Consider the following 21,437-nt stretch of genomic DNA (forward strand, 5'->3'; position numbering starts at 1 on the left):
ATTCTCAAATCAGTTCCAGTGCCTATCCTTAGAGCAATTATCACTGATACAGTTTGGATGTCTGTTCCCTCCAAATCTCATGTTGAAATGTGACCCTCAATGTCGCAGGTGGGGCCTAATGGGAGGTAGTTGGGTCATGAGGGTGGATCCCTCATAAATGGCTAGGTGCCCTCCCCTCAGTAATGAGTGAGTCCTTGTTTTATTAGTTCACACAACAGCTGGTTGTTTACAGGACCTGGCACCTCCTCTCTTGCTCTTTCTTTTGCCATGTGATGTGCCTTTTCCCCCCTCACCTTCTGCCATGAGTAAAAGCTTCCTGCGGCCTCATCAGAAGCCAACCAGATGTTGGTGCCATGCCTTGGACAGTCTGCAGAACCAAAAGTCAAATACACCTCTTCATAAATTACCCAGTCTCAGGCATTCCTTTAGAGCAATGCAAAACAATTTTGCCTTTTCTAGGAATAGGCAATTTTTTTTTTCCTGAGATGGTGTCTCACTCTGTCACCCAGGCTGGAGTGCAGTGGTACAATCTCAGTTCACTGCAACCTCCGCCTCTTGGGCTCGAGTGATTCTCCTGCCTCAGCCTCCTGAGTAGCTGAAATTACAGGCCAACACAACCATGCCCAGCTAATTTTTGTATTTTTAGTAGAAACAGCGTTTCACCATGTTGGTCAAGCTGGTCTCGAATTCCTGACCTCAATTGATCCACCCACCTCAGCCTCCCAAAGTGCTGAGATTACAGGCGTGAGCCACTATATATGGCCACACGTTTGTTTGTTTTGAGACAGGATCTTGCTCTGTCACCCTGGCTGGAGTGTAGTGGCACAATCATTGCATACTGCATTCTCAATCTCCTGGGCTCAAGTGATCATCCCACCTCGACCTCCTAAGTAGCTAGGACTAAAGGCACATGCCACTATGTCCAGAGATTTGTTTTTTTCTCTTGTAACAGGATCTCACTATGTTACCCAGGCTGGTCCTGAACTCCTGGCCTCAAGCAATCCTCCCACCTCAGCCTCCCAAAGTGCTGGTATTACCAGCGTGAGCCACTGTGGCCAGCCCGTCCTACCTTTTAATGGAATGTTTGTCTACACTTGGTATACTGTATTAATTTTTATGTGTTAATACAAGCCTGTATTCCTGAATTAAATCCCATTTGGTCATGGTATATAATACATTATTCTATATTGCTGAATGTGGTTTGCTAATATTTTGTTAAAAGATTTTTACAACTGTGTTCGTAAAGGGCTACTAGTCTGCAAGTTTCCTGTGGTATCCTTGTTGGGTTACCCGGATAATACTGTGCTCATAGAATGAGTTCTCAAGTGTTTCCTCCTCTTCTGTTTTCTAAAGGAGTTTGTAGAGGATTCGTATTATTGCTTTTTTTTTTTTTTTTTTAAGATGAGGGTCTTGCTCAGGCTATCCTTGAACTCCTGGGCTCATGCCACTTCAGCCTCCCAAGTAGCTGGGACTAAAGGTGTACATCATTAAGTAAGCCACTGCACCTAGCCTGCTGCTTTAAGTGTCTGATAGAATCCACCAGTGGAGACATCTGGGCCTAGGCTTCTCTGTACAGGAAGATTTTTAATTACTAATTCATTTTAACTGTTATAAGGTCTCATTTTCTATTTCCTCTGGAGTCCATTTTGATCATCTGTATTTTTCTAAGAATTTGTCCATTTCATCTAAGTTGTCTAACTTGGTGAGACAAAGTTGTTCATGGCAAATCCCTTATAATCCTTTCAATTTCTGTAGGGTAATAATGTCCTTTCATTCCTGACTTTGGTAATTTGTGTTGTCTTTATTTTCTTAGTCTTGGTACGGGTTTATCAAATCTGTTGATCTTTTCAGTGGACCAACTTTAGTTCCACTGATTTTTCTCAACTGGCTTTCTGCTTTCCATTTCACTGTTTTCCATTCTAATCTTTATTATTTCCTTCCTTATACTTGCTTCAGATGTTTGTTGCTGTTGTTTTTCAGAGACAGGGTCTCACTCTGTTGTCCAGGCTGGAATACAGTGATGCAATCATAGCTCACTGCAGCCTCAAACTACTGGGCTCAAGCAATCCTCCCACCTCAGCCTCCCAAGAAACACACACCTCTGCATCCAGCTACTTCGGATTAGTTTGCTTTTTATCTAGTTTCTTACAATGGATGCTTACGTTAGTGCTTTAAGCCTTTCCTTTTCAAATATCCAGGCATTATGAAAGCTGTAAATCTTCCTCTAAGCATAGCTTCAGCTACATTTCATAAATTTTGATATGTTGCATTTTCATTTAGTTAAAAAAAAAAAATGTGTGAGAGGTGGGAAGACAGGGTCTCACTCTATTACCTAGGCTGAGTACAGTGGCTCAATTAAGGCTCACTGCAGACTCGACCTCCCAGGCTCAGGAGATCCACCCACCCCAACCTCCTGAGTAGCTGGGACCACAAGCGCATGCCAGCACACCTGGCGAATTTTTGGTATGTTTTTGGAGATAGGGTTTCGCCATGTTGCCCAGGCTGATCTCAAACTCCTGGGTTCAAGTGATCCGCCCACCTTGGCCTCCCAAAGTGCTGGGATTATAGGCATGAGCCACTGTGCCTGGCCTAGCTGAAAGTTAAAATTTGCCTTGGAATTTCTTCTTCGCTCTATTATTTATATGTATGTTGTTTAATTTCAAATATTTGGAGATACCAGATTTCTGTTAAGAATCTCTTATTTAACCTTTGTGTATTTTGCATAAAGTGTTCAATAAATGAGTTCTGTCAAGTTCACTGATAGTGCTGATGAAGTCTTTTATATTCTTGCTAATTTCCTATCAATTATTGCTAATTATTCTATTATTGAAAGTTGGAAATTAAAATCTACAGTTACTACTGTTACATAGTCTATTTCTCCTTTAACTTCTGTCAGTTTTTGCTTCATGTATTTTGGTGGTCTCTTGTTATGTTTTTATAATTATCTTTTTCTCATGTATTACCCTTTTTGTCATTACAGTATGTCCCTGTCTCTAGTGATATTTCTTGTTTAAACTGTCTGACATTAATACAGCTCTCCTATTTGCATGATGTCGCTTTTACTTTCAACCTATTTGTGTCTTTAAATCTAAGGTATGTCCATTATTGAACTGACAGCACAGAGCTGTGTTTTGCCTTTTTATTCAGGCTAACCATCTCCACCTTTTGAATAGATGGTACATTCACATTTAATATAACTGTTGATATGGCTGGACTTACGTGTGCCATTTTGCTATTTTTGTCTTTTTCTTAACCTCTGCTTTTACTGTATCATCTTTCGTGTGAAGTATGTTTTAGGGTACACCATTCCAATCCCCATTGATTTTTTTTTTTTTTTTTTTTTTGAGAGGGAGTCTCACTCTGTTGCCCAGGCTGGAGTGCAGTGGCATGATCTTGGCTCACTGCAACCTCTGCCTCCCAAGTTCAAGTGATTCTCCTGCCTCAGCCTCCCAAGTAGCTGGGATTACAGGCGCCCGAGACCACACCTGGCTAATTTTTGTATTTTCAGTAGAGACAATGTTTCACCATGTTGGCCAGGCTGGTCTTAAACTCCTGACCTCAGGTGATCTACCTGCCTTGGCCTCCCAAAGTGCTAGGATTACAGGCTTAAGCCACCACGCCCGGCCTGATTTTTTTTTTAACTACACATATTTTGCTGTTTACTTAGTGGTTGCTCTAGGCCTCACAACATGCATCTTTACTTATGACAGTCTAATTTAGTTCCAGGAAATACAGCAACTTGATCCAACATATCTCCTATCCATCCCCTCCTTTCTATTATTGCCATATATGTTATAACTTAGTAATAAAATGGTATAATCCTTGCTCTATATAATCTTGTCTTTTTAAAAAATTAAGAGAAGAAAAAACATACAGACATATTTACTATTTCCACTGTTCATCATTTCTTCTTATGGATTTGAGTTACCATCTGGTATCACTCCCTTTCAGCTTGAAGAATTTCCTTTAATATTTTAAGGCAGGTCCACTCACAATAAATTCTGTCTTTTTAATGTGGAAGTCTTTATTTTGTCTTCATTTTTGAAGAACAGTTTTGCTGGATATAGAATTCTTAAATTATTTTTGTTTTTGTTTTTTTTGAGACAGAGTCTCGCCTGGTCACCAGGCTGGAATGCAGTGGCCCGATCTTGGCTCACTGCAACCTCTGACTCCCTGGTTCAAGCGATTCTCCTGCCTCAGCCTCTCCTGACATGAGCAGCTGGGATTACGGACACGCGCCACCACGCCAGCTAATTTTTGTATTTTTAGTAGAGACTGGGTTTCACCATGTTGTCCAGGATGGTCTTGATCTCCCGACCTCGAGATCCACTCGCCTCAGCCTCCCAAAGTGCTGCGATTACGGGCATAAGCCACCATGCCCGCCCAACAATTTTGTTTTCTTTCCACACTTAGAATGTCATCCCATTGCCTTCAGGCATCCATTGCTTTTGATGAGAAGTCAGCCACAAAGCCTATTGTTTTTCCTTAACCATAATTAATCATTTTTTTTCTCATCGCTTTGAAGGTTTTCTCCTTGTCCTCATCTTTCAACATTTTGACTCTGACATGTGTTTATCATACTTGGCGTTTATTAGGCTTCTTAAATCTGTAGACTAATGTTTATCATCAGATTCAGAAAGTTTTTGCCATTATTTCTTCTAATATTTTCCTGCCCCTTTCTCTTATTCCTTTCCTCCCATGAGTCTCATTACATACACACTTAATGTCCCACAGATCTCAGAGGTTCTGTTCCTTTTTCCTCAATCTTTTTTCTCTATTCTTCATATTGAATATTTTTAATTGATCTATCTACAAGTTCACCAATTCTTTCATCACCTCAAACTGGCTGTCGAGTCCCTACTTAATTTTTCATTTAGTTATACTTTTCAACTCCAGTCCAGTACTTCCATTTCTATTCTTTCTTATAATTTCTCTACTGAAATTCTCTATGTCCTACATCACTGTCTTCATACTTTCTCTTTCAATTCTTTAAAAGTTGTTCCCTTTATTTCTTTGGAATATCTATAACAGTTGCACTGAAGTTTTATGTGTGCTAGATCCAACATTTAGGATCACTCAGAGACAGTTTCTACTGTGTTTTTTTTTTTTTTTTTCCCCTGAGTATGGGTCAAACTTTGTTTCTCTGCATGTCTTTTAATTTTTGTTGTGATACTGAACATTTAAGACTATGTGCTTTTGGCAACTCTGGATTCTGACTTTTCCCCCACTAAGGCTTGTGATGATGATGAGTTGTTTTTTTTGTTTGTTTACTAACTTTCCTGGACTAAACCATGAAGTCTGTCTCCTCTGCAATGTGTAGTTACTGATGGCTCAGGTTTTTTCCCCCACCTTTTTTATTTTGAAGCCTGACTTGCAGGAGATACCCCTCTAACTGTATAGCTTCCTACTCCATTAAAGATTGGTCAGAGATGGTAATGAACCACCTTGAGCTCTTTCACTACCTGCTGATGCAACTATGGTCAGGATAAGGGAAGCACACTCACACTTCAGGCCTTCACGTCTGTTCCAGTTTTTACTTTTTGCTGGGCTTTCCCACACATCTTTGCATTGGTCAGGGATGTGTGGTGGTTTGGGCTCACATGGGTTTCTGATGTGCATAAACACTCCAATCAACCCAGGATATTTGGAGAGCTTATCAAGCCCCCTGAAACTCTCTCACCTACCAGACCTTCTTGTTAAAGTCCTGGTTAGTCTGCTGGCCCACTGTTTATCCTAAACAGAACTGTAACCTCAGAGTAGCACATTTGCTGGCCCTCTCTGTTTCACGTGCCACCAAGATCATCACATTTAACTGACAACACTCCAAATCAAGAAAGCTCCCTCCTGCAGCAGTTGTAAAGCTACTGGTTTTCATGGCCTGCCCCACCCTGGCTGAACTACTGCCCTGTCAGGGCTGGCAGAAATAGGAACAGGCCCAGGCAACATGACAAAACTCATGCTGTTCTTATCCCAAGTTCGGTGGTTTTCATGAATAAATGTTTCTCAATTTGTTTTAAGCCTTTGTTGTTTTTGAAGGCACCCAAACTCCTTAAATATAACTTAATGTCAAAATTTCACTTAGGAGGGAAAACTTCTAGAGGGAGGCAGAGGTATAAACTCATCCTTGGATTATGGAATCATTTTCAGTTCCAGAAAGCAACAGCCCAAAACTGTAAATAGTAAAGAGTTATTTTCAGTTCTCTCTTCCCAAAAGCCATAACTACTGGAGTCTTTAGTGCCTTCCATGTGTATATATTAAGCTGGACAAGCCCCAGGGCCAATCATGACTAGGGCAAAAGTACACAATCTCAGACTTTGTCACCAGTTAGGCACTCAAATAGGTCCCAGGCAAAGTAGTACACCAAGTGTTACAGCTGGCCTTGGTCACTATGATTAAGCCCATCAGTATGCCTTGATGTCTATCATGGGTCCCTTTCCCACTGGCCCAGGTCTTAACTCTCAGTTCATCTGGTCATTAGCATTCCAAGACCAAGAGCTCTGGGTCTTAATGCTTATACCCACAGCCAGTAACTGCGTGACCTGAATATACCTCTCTTCTACTTGCCAAATGTTAAGCATCAATTAATACCTGGATTCTCACTGCCTTTATCAGATCCCCATCCTCTCACATCTCAGGCCTAGCAAATAATTCCTAATTAATCCATTAATCCATTAATCTATGCCCCTGAGTTTTCCCTGCCTGCTCATTGTCCTGGCTCAAATACCAGATTCCATAGTCAGTTTCCATAATCTCCATCCTGCATGTTTCCTGACTAAAGCAATCATGTCAGATAATTTCTCTGTTCTATTTATATTCTCCTTAGAATGTTTCTACAGCTTCTACTGAATAGTCAATTTACCATAGCCCCTGAAAGAACAAATGGACACCTGATCCAATCTGGGCTTATATTCTTTCCTAAGTGTTTACAATTTGAACACAAATACTTTAGTCTGTCTGTGTCAAGCACGGGTGCTAGAAGGCTATGCGACATGCCAGGGGAGGGGAGGAGCAGCCATTTTCCATTATGGATACAGAAGCGAGGAATATAAGTGTAAAGGAGAAGTTATCAACCAGAGGCACCAGAAAAAGCAGAAATGAGACTCCACATAGCCACAGGGAGATGGAAAAGAAATCCTGGTCTTGGTTCTTCATGAAATTCAATTGCATGCTCTGCCACGGAGCCCCAAGAGAAAACCAGTACTTTTGCACTGGGTGGGTTGGCTCACACCTGTAATCCCAGCACTTCGAGAGGCCGAGGCGGGCAGATCACTTGAGGTTAGGAGTTCGAGACCAGCCTGACCAACATGGCGAAAGCCTGTCTCTACTAAAAATACAAAAAAATCAGCTGGGCAAGGTGGCAGGCACCTATAATCCCAGCTACTCATGAGGCTGAGGCAGGAAAATCACTTGAACCTCGCCTGAACCCAGGAAGCAGAGGTTGCAGTGAGCCAAGATCATGCCACTGCACTCCAGCCTGAGCAACAAAGTGAGATTCCATCTCGAAAAAAAACAAAAAAAAAGAAACCCCAGTACTTTCTAACAACGTCCCTATTTTAAACTAGCTTGAGAGTGTTCCTTGCCATTAAACTACTCCAGAGAAAACAGAATCACTCAATCCCATAATTAACATTATATTGATGAAAATGGAAAATGATGTTTAGGGCCTGGGTTTTTACTGCATCTTAGTTATGCTGGACAACTGAGGGGCCAAATGATCAGACACGAAACAAGTCAACAAAAGTCTCTGCACAAAATCATTACATGAAGGACTTTATTTCCTTCTCAATTACACAGAACTTCTCCATTCAGTGTAACAGAAAAACAATTCCTAAAAAAAAATCATTTGGTATTAAAAGTCACAAATAATAATTCTGTCAATAGGACTGATCACACGTAGTAATCCCACCAACTGTATCAGAGCTATTATAAACACCTGTGAATACACAATGAAACACACACACACACACACACTGTTGAGGTTTTGCTTTAAGTCACAGAAAAAACACTCCCTTTCTACTTCACATTTAGCATTAAAGGTCCACTGCAATGAGCCTCAGCCTGAGCCTATTTTTCTACCTTGTCTTCCTCCTTCCCAACCTCTTAGCCCCATGATTCTCAAGGTATAAAGGATCTTCCTGGTGAATTAATCCAACATTCATCCATCTTATGAGTGACTGGTGTTCAGTTTATTTCTGCCTATGATTAAAAGCTACAAGTAACTTGTTAAGTGACTATTAATACAATTCAATGTTTATAAACTGAGACTCTTGTATTCTACTAAGCCTAGTTGCCAAAAATGGGTGGAAAAGTTGCAAGATCTTTCCCCAAATACACACATAAGATCAGCTGGAAATCTTACAGTTCTTAGAAGAACTCCATTATCACTGTTGAGGAAATTAGTGGTAGTTTTCAATTGCTGCTATTTTTGCTTTACTCTACAATTACAGTTCATTTGGCATCATCATTTTCAAGTTAGTTTGATACATGCGGTACATAATGATAGGTATTACATTGACAGTATCCTTATTTTGAAATTTTCCAGTAATTAAATCTTGACATGCATATGTCATGTTTCAAATATGAACCATAACCAATTATTAGAGCACATCTATAATCCTTACTCCAAACCTATTTGTACATAATAGTCCATTGCCAATGAATTATGAATTATTATAAACTGGAAAGCAGGAACATACAAGTTAAGTAGATTTTTACATGCCTAAGTCAGCTAAGGTTTAAAAAAAAAGAAAAAGCTGGCATCTTTGCCATAAGCAAGCAATCTAGTCTAGCCTGCCAGGTCACACTGTTTACCTAGTGGTCTTTCCCAAACATTATCTTAATTTTCACAGCCCTATAAATTCCATCCACCGCTTCATGGAATCTCACACCCCTTTAACTGATCTTCTTCCTTCATCACTGCCTTAAACAATTCCTTGCCAAAGAAAATCTGTTCTCCTATCTCCATTTTTATTAAAAAAAACAAAAACAAAAAAAAAAGGCCCACATCTTAGACAACATTCGTAAACACTCCTTTCTCCATGCCCAAGAAATGGAGTATCAGAACCAAAAACAGCTAGAAACCATTAATGCCTTTCCCTGAAATCTCTCTGCAAGTAGATTTCTTCTTTTTATCATTAATAAAGTGGGTTTCAGGCACATCCTTCTCACCCCATCCCCAAACTCAGATCCCCTTGCATTAAGGGTCTACTCTACTACTTTAACCCTCTGTCCCTATTACCTCCTACCACCAATATTCAAAGAAAAGTGACCACTGGATACCCACTGAGTAAGTCAAGATTTTGAAGCTTGAGAGGCAAGGGAAGTGAAACAGGAAAATGAATTCCCATGTGAGTTTATTGTTAAGAGATACAGAGTCTCACTATGCTGCCCAGGCTGGTCTTGAACTCTGCAGCTCAAGCAATCCTCTTGCCTCAGCCTCCTGAGGAGCTGGGACTATAGGCCCCATGTATTTTTAGAGTTTCGTACATGCTCTTAGAATGACCTAAAGGTACAACTTCCTTCTCCAAGATTTTGAAGCCTAGCCTAGCTGTACTAGAAAATCTTGTTCTGAGTTTTGCAAGCACGGGTTTTCTATTTTTCAGTCCGAGTGCTCTTCCCTCTTCGGTTAGGGCCTGTTGCCACCTAATGGACTAAACTGGCATACCCACCAATACATTAACACAGGTTCTCACCTCTGTGCTTCCAGAACAGACCACTAGATGGAGACTTAAAAACTGAAGGAGGAGGAGAGAGCTCTTAACACCTATCTAGAAAGCCTATTAGTTGGTTTATGACTACACAAAAAATTAAACTAATGCAGATTCAACAAATAAAAGGGAATATGCCCAAAATGACAAATTAAGGAAAAAGGAAAGTCTTCTGGAGGCCGGGTATAATGGCTCACACCTGTAATCCCAGCACTTTGAGAAGCCGAGGCAGGTGGACCACTTGAGGCCAGGAATTGGAGACCAGCCTGGTCAACAAGGCAAAACCCCTTCTCTACAAAAATATAAAAATTAGCCGGGTAGGTGGCACGCACCTGTAGTCCCAGCTACTCAGGAGGCTAAGGCACAAGAATCGCCTGAACCTGGGAGGCGAAGGATACAGTGAGCCAAGATCACGCCACTGCACTCCAGCCTGGGCGACAGAACAAGACCCTGTCTCAAAAAAAACAAAACAAAACAGTCTTTTGGAGGCAGTATGGCACCAAGATTAAAACACAGGTTCTGGCTCTTCTACACATAATCACAAAAATCCATTAACAAAATATTACCAAGTTGAATTCAGCAACATTTGAAAATTATAATACATCACTGACCACATGAGGTCTATTTCAGGATTAAAAGGCTAGCTTGAGTTTCAAAATTCAATCAGTGTAATTCACCATATTAAGTCTAAACAATCTAGATGTAGAATTAGTATTAAAATGTAACTTATTGGCCAGGCACGGTGGCTCAAGCCTGTAATCCCAGCACTTTGAGAGGCCGAGATGGGCAGATCACAAGGTCAGGAGATCGAGACCATCCCGGCTAACCCAGTGAAACCCCGTCTCTACTAAAAATACAAAAAAATTAGCTGGACGTGGTGGCGGGCGCCTGTAGTCCCAGCTACTCGAGAGGCTGAGGCAGAAGAATGGCGTGAACCCAGGAGGCGGAGCTTGCAGTGAGCTGAGATCCAGCCACTGCACTCCAGCCTGGGCGACAGAGCGAGACTCTGTCTCAAAAAAAAAAAAAAAAAAAGTAACTTATTTACAGATTAGTAATTATTAATCTGAAAATAACACCACTTGTGATTAAAAAAAAACTCTTAGCAGACTAGGAACAGCATTTTCTCAAGCTGATAAAAGGCATCTACAAAAACCCTATAGCTTCCCGATTTCAAAATTTACTACAAAGTCACAGTAATCAAAACAGTCTGTTATTAACATGACAGACATAGACCAATGGAATAAAATATGGAGCCCAGTACTAAACCCTTATATGGTCAAACAATTTTTGTCAACGTTACAAGACCACTCAATGCAGAAAGAATAGTCACATGGTACTGATAAAATAATATCCACATGAGAAAAAATGAAGCTGGCCTTTACCTTTACATCATACACAAAAATTAACTCAAAATGGATCAAAGACTTAAACATAAGCCCTAAAACTATAAAACTTGGAAAAAAAAAAAAAAAAACAGGGAGATAGCTTCATGACACTGGATTTGGCAATGGTTTATTGGATATAACACAAAAAGCACAGGCAACAAAAGAAAAAATTACTCGATAATATGAAAATGTAAAACTTCTATGCATCAAAGGACACAACGGAATGAAAAAGCAACCTGCAGAATGGATGAAAATATTTGCAAATCATGTATCTGTTAAGGGATTAATATACAGAATATAGAAAGAACCCGTACAACTAAAACAAAAACCATAAAGAATCCAATTAAATAGGCAAAAGACCTCAACAAACATTTCTCCAAAGACACACAAAAGGTCAATAAGCACGTGAAAAGATGCTCAATATCACTAATCATTAGGGAAATGCAAATCAAAGCCACAATGAGATACTGTCTCACAACCATTAGGAGAGTTACTATCAAAAACACAGTAAATAAGTGTTGGCGAGGATGTGGAGAAATTGGAACCCTAGAGCACTGCTGATGAGAATGTAAAGTGGTGCGGCAGCTATGGAAAACAGTATGGTGATTCCTGAAAATTTTAAAACAGAATTACCATAGGGTCCAGCAATTCCACCTCCAGGTATATACCCCAAAGAATTAAAAGTAGGGGCTTGAAGAGAGACAACCATGTATACTCATGTTTATACCATTATTCACAATAACCAAAAGGTGAAAGCAACCCAAGTGTTCAACAACAGGTGAATGGATCAACAAAATGTGGTATATACATACAATGGAATCTTATTCAGCCTCAAAAATGAAGGAAATTCTAACACTATACAACATAGATAAACTTTAAGCACATTATGCTAAGGGAAATAATCCAGTTACAAAAGGACGAAACTGTATGATTTCACTTAAATGAGGTACCTAGAGTAGACAAATTCAGAGACAAAAAGTAGAATGGTGGTTACCAGGAGCAGGGGAGAATGGGTAGTTATTGTTAATGGGTATAGAGCTTCAGTTTTGCAATATTAGAAGAGTTATGTGGATGGATGCTGGTGATGGTTGCACAACCAGTGTGAATGTACTTAATGCCACTGATCAGCACATTTAAATATGGTTAAGATGGTAAATGTTATGTCACGTATATTTTACCACAACCCTAAAAAAAAAAAGAAAGCCCAATAGAGGTGTCATCATACTTGATACTGAAATTGAACTTCTTCCTCCTAAGATTAAGAATAAGGCAAGAACATCATTCTATCAATCACTGTACTGGAAATCTTAGCCAGTGCGATAGAAAAATAAATAAGTCATAAACATCAAAAAGGAAGAAGTAAACTGTCTTTATTCACAGATGTACACATAAAAAGTCCCAAGAAATTTATTTTTAAAAGTTACTAGAACTAGCAAACAAATTTAACAATGTCACAAGATACAAACTCAATACATAAAAATCAACTGCATTTATATATACTAGCAACAATTGGAAAATAAAATTTAAAAATAATACCATTTACTATAACATTAAAAAACAAAATATTAAGGATAAAGATGTATAAGATCTCAACACTAAACTTTTTAAAACATTAACAAGAAAAAAGAAAGATGACCTAAATAAGGAGAAAAATACACTGACTTCATGGATTAGAAGACTCAACATTGGCTGGGTGCGATGACTCATGCCTGTAATCCCAGCACTTTGGTAGGCCGAGGCGAGCGGATCACAAGGTCAGGAGATCGACGCCATCCTGACCAACATGGTGAAACCCCATCTCTAGTAAAAATACAAAAATTAGCTGGGTGTTGTGGCGCACACCTGTAGTCCCAGTTACTCGGGAGGCTGAGGCAGGGGAATCACTTGAAGCCGGGAGGCAGAGGTTGCAGTGAGCCAAGACCACACCACTGCACTCCAGCCTGGGGACAAAGTGAGACTCTGTCTCAGAAAAAAAAAAAGAAGACTCAAGACTCAGTATTATTGACTAGGTATGGTGGCTCACACCTGTAAACCCAGTGCTTTGGGAGGCTGAGGTGAGAGGGTAGCTTAGGTCCTAGGTTTAAGACCAGCCTGGACACTGTCTCTACAAAAATATATACATATTTTTTTTAGAAAATTGGCCGGGTGTAGCGGTGAGTACCTATAGTCCCACCTACTCTGGAGACTAGGCCAAGAGGATCCCTTGAGACCAGCAGTTTGAGGCTGCAGTGAACTATGGATTGCACCACTGTACTCCAGCCTCAGTAACAGAGCGAGACCTAGTCTCTTAAAAAAAAAAAAAAAAAAAAACTTAAAAAAATTTAAAAGAGACCCAATATTATTAAGTTGATCACTCTTCCCAGATGGATAGAGTCAATGCAATTCAATCAAAATCTCAGCAAGTTTTTTTGTTAAACAATAGCCAAATATCCAAAACAACTTTGAAAAAGAAGAATGGAGTTGGAGGACTACTTCTATCTGATTTCAAGATCTATTATAAAGTTATAGTAATCAAGACACTATGGTATTTGTGAAAAGGTAAAAAGATTAATAGAAGAGAATACAGGGCCTATAAATAGACTCTCAATTATTTTTCAGCAAGAGCATCAAAATATTCAACAGCTAGGGGCAGTGGCTCATGCCTAAAATCCCAACACTTTGGGAGGCTGAGGCGGAAGGATTACTTGAGGCCAGGTGTTCAAGACCAGCCTGACCATCAAAGTGAAACCCCGTCTCTCCCAAAAATTTAAAACTTAGCCTGGCATGGTGGTTGCGCACCTGTGGTCCCAGCTACTTGGGAGGCTGAGGCAGGAGGACTGTTTGGGCCCCAGGAAGAGGAGGCTGCAGTGAGCCATGGTCATGCTACTGTACTCCAGCCTGGGCAGCAGAGTGCGGCCCTGTCTCAAAAAAATAAAATGCAATGAAGAAAGCCTTTTCAACAAATGGTGCCAAACAAATGAATATTCATATTAAAAAGACTTTGATTCCTACCTCATAATATAGAAAAAACAAATTTGAGATAGATTATAGATATAAATGTAAAAGCTAAAATCATACTGTTTCTAGTAGAAAACATAGCATATCTCTGCAATCTCAGTTTAGGCCAAGATTTAGAGAGGGCATAGAAAACGTTAATCATAAATTAATAAATTGGACTTCATAAAAATTTTATAGTTCTGTTCCTCACAAAACATGTTAAAAAGTAAAAAAGAGTCATAGACTAGGAGAAAATATTTACAACACATATCTGATGTACTTATAAGTAGAAAACAAACACCCACCACTCAATAGTTGAACAAAACACATGAATTTTTCTTTTCTTTTCTTTTTTTTTTTTTGAGACTGAGTCCTGTTCTGTCACCCAGGCTGCAGTGCAGTGGTGCAATCTTGGCTCACTGCAACCTCCACCTTTCAGCTTCAAGCAACTCTTGTGCCACAGCCTCCCAAGTAGCTGGGATTACAGGCATGCACCACCACACCCAGCTAATTTTTGTATTTTTAGTAGAAACGGGGTTTCGCCATGTTGCCTTGCCCACACTGGTCTCGAACTCCTGAGCTCAAGCAATCCATCTGCCTTGGCCTCTCAAAGTGCTGGTATTACAGGCGTGAGCCACCATGCCCAGCCACATGAATTTACCAAAAGATCTGAACACTTTTAAGAGACGACACATGAATGATCAATAAGTACATGAAAATGTGACCAATATTACTAGTCATCAAGAAATGCGAGTTAAAACCACATCAATCCTAATACAATGCTCCCTAGAGTGACTAAAATTTCAAAAACTAGCAATAACAAATGCTTGCAAAGATGTGGAACTGAAACTCATATACTACTGGAACTAAGATGTATGAACATTTTGGAAATATATTCGGAAATTTCATAAAAAGTTTAACATACACCACATGACCCAATAATTCCTAGATGTACGACTAAGAGAAATAAAAACACAGGTCCATAAATCCTTATACAAGAAACTTTATAGCTGCTTTATTCATAATAACCAAAAATTAGAAGCAGCCCAGGTATCAACAGGTAAATAAACTATGGTACAGTCAAGGAATACTCTTCAACGATATAAAGAAATGAACTACTAACACCAGCAACACATGGATGAGTCTCAAATATCATGCTAAAACAAGCATAAAAGAGCACATATTGTAAGATTGTATACACGTGACATTTTAGAAAACAGGCAAAACTAATCTATCATGATGGAAACCAGAAGTTACTGCTTTTTGGGGTAGAGTAGTGGGATGGACTGGGAAAAGTAAAAGGGAATTTTCTGAAGGGATGGAAATGTTCTGTATCTTGATGGAATGTGGATTACTAGGATGCACACATTTATAAAAATGCTTAAACTTAACACTTTAGATCTGTGCATTTCATTGCATGTAAGTCACAACTCAATTTTAAAAAGATAAAAAGGACATGGGCTTTGGGATCACACAGGGTTCATCTCTGCCACTTACCAGCTGTGTGACCTTGGCCAAGTGTTAAACTGTCAGTTTCCTCATCTGTAAAATGGGGAGAACAAGAGTTGAGAATAACCTTGCACAGCTGCCAGGAAGAGTAAATGAGATAAATGTTTTAAAGTCATTAACATACAGTAAATGCTCATCAAATATTAACAAAAAGAAATTAGAAACCTTTTGTCTTGTATTTCCACAGAGTTCGAAACATGCAGGACTAGAGCAGCTAACTGCTGGGCAATTCATATATGTTATCTCACTTATTTTTTAAAACAACATTTAACAAGAATGACTACTGTTTCAAAGATGAACAAACTGAGCTTCACATGTTGCCTATGCTACTCAGCAGGAAAGCAGGAAGGCCAGGATGTGAATTTTCATTCATGTTTTTTCCCCTGTACCACACACCCATGCATTTCATTAGGGTCACTTTCAGCAGGTATCCCTGCAACTGTCAGGATAGCCCAATTTATATGAGAAGCTCCCTCCATTGTCAATAGTGCTGGCTCAAGCCTCAAGCCTGACACTGAAAAGGAGGCAAATTCTGATGGCTTTACTAGTGAATGGAAGCAGGGTTGCAGCCTGAAAATGCTGTAGAAGGCTTTTACTTTATTCTTAGGCTTCAAAGATGGTTCCTGATACTTGAGGACTCTGATTCCCCCCTCTCTTCCCTAGAATAATTTCAAGACAAGAGAATTCTGAATGTAAAATCTGTACTTTAAGTGGAAGCCAGAACCTATGTGGCTTAATTTGGCAGAATAGCCATGGAAATTTGGCAGCTAAAATGAGAGAGAATTTTTTAAATGCATGTCTTTTTTCTTAATAATGCAATGTTCTTAAAAACAGAAAACTCAGAGATAATGAAAGATATCCTGTAATCTCATTTTCCCAAAAACACCACTATTAACATTGTATCACCCTCCAGACTAAAAATTTGCCTTCTCCTAAGTCTACAGCATCCTACTGCATGAATAACCACAATCCATTTATCGAATCCCCTATTAAACTTAAATTGTAACTTTTTTTTTTTTTTTTTAAAAGACAGGGTCTCGTTCTGCTGCCCAGGCTGGAGTACAGTGGCGCGATCTTGGCTCACTGCAGCCTCCGCCTCCTGGGCTCAAGCGATCCTCCTACCTCAGCATCCCCAGTAGTTGGGATGAGAGCCATGCACCAGCATGCCTAGTTATCCCATTTTTTTACTATTATAAATGCTAAAGGAAACATCTGTAAACATACATTTTTCATAACTGTCAAGTATTTAGGATAAATTCTTAGACATATGAATTGTTAAATCTAAATTTTCTTTTGTCAGGGGGAGGGTGGAGACAGGGTTTCACTCTGTTGCCCAGGCTGGAGTGCAGTGGTGTGATCACAACTCACTGTAGTCTCGACTTCCCAGGCTCAAGTGATCCTCCCAAGTAGCTGGGACTACAGGCATGTGCCACCACACCCAGCTAATTTATGTATATATTTTGTAGAGATGAGGTTTTGCCATGTTGCCCAGGCTGGTCTCAAACACCTGGGCTCAAGGGATCTACAAAGTGCTGGGATGAAAGGAGTGAGCCACCTCGCCTGGCCTATAATTTTAAATTTTATATTTTTAAATTTTAAACTGTCAAGTCTGCAAAAATAACCTGCACATTATCAGTTTTGATAGATATTAGATTACATTTTTAAGAGTTCCCATTTTCCCACCCTCTCATCATCCCTAAAAATTATAATTATTTAATGCAGGAGCTGAAAACTCAAATGCCTACATAGAAGACGAGCAGGAAACATAAATGGGTAAAGGAGGCTACCAACGTTCTGTGAAAACCTGAGAGCACATGCTCATTTAAAGAAGGCAGCGGGCTGAGCGCCGTGGCTCACACCTGTAATCTCAGCACTCTGGGAAGCCTAATCTCAGCACTCTGGGAAGCCGAGGTGCCCAGACTGCTTGAGCCCAGGAGTTGGAGACCAGCCTAAGCAACATGGTGAAACCCCATCTCTACAAAAAACACAAAAATTAGCCCACCGCGGTAGTGCGTGCCTATAGTCTCAGCTACTCAAGAGACTGAGGTGGGAAGAATTGCTTGAGTCCAGGAGGTCAAGGCTGCAGTGAGCCATGATAGCGCTACTACACTCCAGCCTGGGTGACAAAGCAAGACCATGTGTCCAATCAATCAATCCATATAAAGAAGGCAGCCACTACTCTGTTCCAGCCAACAGATGCCATATAAAACTCTGAGCTCAATGTTAGATATTACAATTTATCAAGAAAGCCAGAAATCCAAAGTTTTCTGAAACTCTTGCATGTTTTTGGGTTTTTTTTTGAAATGGAGTTTTGCTCTTGTCGCCCAGGCTGGAGTGCAATGATGTAATCTCGGCTCACTGTGGCCCTCACCTCCCAGGTTCAAGCAATTCTCCTGCCTCTATCAGCCTCCTAAGTAGCTGGGATTACAAGCATGCGCCACCACACCCAGGTAATTTAGTATTTTTACTAGAGATGGCGTTTCACCATGTTGGCCAGGCTGGTCTCGAACTCCTGACCTCAGGTGATCCACCCACCTCAGCCTCCCAAAGTACTGGGATTACAGGCGTGAGCCACCACGCCCAGCCATCTTGAACATTTTAAATGTTGACAACTAACATGATTTTATTTAAACATCCTGGAAGTCAACAAAATACATCTATAGGGCAGACCACACTTAGGACATGGAATTTTGTACTAACAAATGAAAAAGATCTTTAACACTGTATTTTCACTTTGAATCTTACTCTGCAGTTTTGATTTTCTTATGCTTACCAACAAAGCACATACAATTTTGGTTCACAGTGACTGTCAGCTCTCTTCAAAGAGAGAGGCTTATCTTTTCTTTCAGATCATATCTATGACAAATACTGGACCAAAATAAAACAAAAACAAAGTAACTTCGGGTAAAGAAGCAAAGAGTGGTCCTGGTTGACCAAAGAGTACCCAGAAAGGGCCTCATTTAGAACTGAGTTGTTATAGTCTCAGCATGTTTAGAATACATGAGCTATTTAGAAAAAAATGTTAATTTGTAAAACTATGTACAACTTTGAAGAGGGTGGCTTTAATCTAGGGTATCCCCCCCCATTACTGATACGTTTGCCTAACACAGAAAGTTTTCTCTTTGGCAAGAGATCAAAAAAGGAAGAGAAGAATTCCCATGTACTCCCTTGTTACCAAGTACTGAATTTAAGCAATCTCTTTCAGCCTTTTTTTTTTAATAAAACAAATGTTTATTAAAAGTCTTTGTCTCATCTGAAAATGTTACTGCAATACTGCTCCCATGGAAAGAAAAATTGCAGAACCTAACTAGCCTCAGAACTTCTTCTCATTTCTTCTCAGTCATTCATGAAAATCTCCAGATTTAGATATTCAAGCAATCCCTTCACCCACCAGAGATAGTGGCAGACATCCATGACTATCCAAGGACCCAACAACCGCCTTTGAATGCAACTATCTTTTCATCAATTGTAAACAAGTGCTAAACTCTTGGCTCCATAGGGAGTTGCTACCAAGTCAGTATAAACTCAAATAGGGGCAGAGGTCAAGGGGATGAGAGTTCAGCCTAAACTCTGGATCTCATACCACTCCTACCCTGATCAAAAGAATCCTTATCAGAAGGGAACTCCTCAGCAAAAGGCCACATTCAGAAGGCTTGATCTAGCAGCAATGCCACAGAATCAACTGAAGCTCTGGAAGCAGGCACTCGGAACTGTTATGAATGTAACATAGCAAAATCACTAACAATGTTGTAGAGAAAAAGGGACATAAAGGGAGAAAACAAGGGAGATTTGTGAACTATGTTTCAAGAACTTACTTGAAAAATAGTGGAATAATCCTGAATCTGAGCCACAGCAGACATCTCAGGAACCTATTCCACAATGAATCATTCTACTTTGTGTCCAAAACCACCCTAATACATGCAGAAGAGGCTCAGATGACACTTCAAAAATAGTCTTCATTCTTTTACACAAAAGATTATATATGTTATAAATCATTACACTGCCTTAGCCTTCCACCATTAGCATTTGAGATTTGTCACTATCCAGAGAGCTAGAGACAGGATAGAAATTAATTATTTAATAAAGCAGGGGCTCTGAAGTCTCAGATACTTCACTAGGTACCTTGGGGTGAATAATTTAATCTCCTCAGGCCTCATAGTTCTCATCTGTAAGATGGGGATTGTATCTTTTTAAACGAGTCTTATGAACGCTTAATAAAAAATGCATGTGAAACATTCTGTGCACAGCAAATATTAGGTATCCTTACTATTATGTGGTAAAAGTCACATCATATTTTGTGTCTGCCTTCCTGATTAAACCAGAGTCCTTTCTGGGCAGGAACTATGTCTCAGGTGGCACCCAAAGTAGGGAGGGAGAAAAGAACAATAACTGTGTTAAATGAATTAGGTATTATCAAGCCAAACTTAAAATCAGATATTTTATATGCTATAATCCTTCTCACACTTACTGAACATATGCAAAGTGCCTGGCACGTAAGGAATACCCAGTAAATGGTAATTTCCTTTGTTTCCTTCATCTGTAACAGTCTTAAGTTCACTCTCAGTAGACAACATCTGGGCTTATATGAACTACTTTCTGAGACCAAAAATTGTGACACATAGTTTGACAACTAGGAATAAATCCATTAGGATATGGGACAGAATACTGGAATTTTAGGGTACACTAGCTGAGATATACATTTCTCTTTTGTAGCTGGAAGAATCCACAAAAAAAATATCTTTGGGATCCCAAGACACATGATAGTTGAATGCAAAGCCAGAGCAAGTTCGTGGTGTCGGGCTTTCTTTTTATCTTGCCTACTTTTTATCTTGCTTTTTTCATCTTGCCTGTTCATCCCACCAACACACGTAGAACTCTCCTTGGTGGGCATCTACCAATATGGCAAGATATACCAAAAATTAATTTAACTTACTTTTTTTCTGAGACAGGGTCTCACTCCTGACACCCACACTAGAATGCAGTGGTGCAATCTCTCAGTTCACTGCAGCCTCAACCTCCAGGGCCTCAGGTGATCCTCCCACCTCAGCCTCCCAAGTAACTGGGACTATGGGTACACGCCTAGAGTCAGGGTTTCATCATGTTGCCCAGGCTGGTCTCGAATCCTAGGCTCAAAATAATCTGTCCACCTCGGCCTCCCAAAGTGCTAGGATTACAGGTATGACCCACTGCACCCAGCACTTAACTTTCAAGTCTCTTTTAAAATACTCATAAAAATATATATACATACACACTATATTACATATAGTGCCATATACTGTATATTAATACATACTATTTATTATACACATTATATATATATATATCATTTATATAGATCCCTGATCATTAGAATATACTTTATTTTTTAAAGTCTGAGTAAACAGGAATCCATGGTAATAGGCAGATTTTAAATTTTACAAACTTTTTATTCAGTATGCTTTCTATAAGACCTTGCTATTGACCAAAAAGAAAGTGTATAATTCGAGTTATCTGTTTTAAATAAGCAGAAGGTTAACTTGTTTAGTCTCCTGAGAAGTTAAATGTGTTGGCAGATGGTCATTTGGGAGAATTACCTGCTATTGGCTGGGGGAAAGGACCAAAATACCCTAACAGTCACCCAGATGGTAAAGAAGTCCCGACCAAATAGTCAGCAGCATATGAGCTCTTCTATTCCTGTGACTGAACTATTTAATTGGAGTCTATGGTCATACACTCTGAACAAGCCCAATCTCATCTGAACTATTTACTTGATGTAGTAACTTACACCTGCTAACACCTTTGTGTCATTAAGAAACACAGGCTAGCTTAGTTGAATAAAACAGTTTCAACAGCCCATTAGTGCAGAAAGACTGAGAATTT

At 39.7% G+C, this 21,437-nt stretch overlaps 1 protein-coding gene across 6 annotated transcripts in view; it reads right to left on the reverse strand.

Moving 5' to 3' along the window:
* The window catches only part of LOC105463909 (nuclear receptor subfamily 6 group A member 1), a 259,220-nt gene that overhangs the window by 191,256 nt on the left and 46,527 nt on the right, over positions 1 to 21,437 (reverse strand). For 4 of the 6 annotated variants that reach the window (XM_071078319.1, XM_071078318.1, XM_071078321.1 and 1 more), the window contains exon 3: positions 15,567 to 15,611. The exons of the other annotated variants lie outside the window; for them this stretch is intronic. In XM_071078319.1, coding sequence (XP_070934420.1) covers positions 15,567 to 15,611 — 45 coding nt within the window. The remainder of the gene's footprint in view (positions 1 to 15,566; positions 15,612 to 21,437) is intronic. 6 annotated transcript variants of the gene reach the window in all.

The sequence above is a fragment of the Macaca nemestrina genome, chromosome 14, assembly GCF_043159975.1.
Source record: "Macaca nemestrina isolate mMacNem1 chromosome 14, mMacNem.hap1, whole genome shotgun sequence".
NCBI classification, from domain to species: domain Eukaryota; kingdom Metazoa; phylum Chordata; class Mammalia; order Primates; family Cercopithecidae; genus Macaca; species Macaca nemestrina.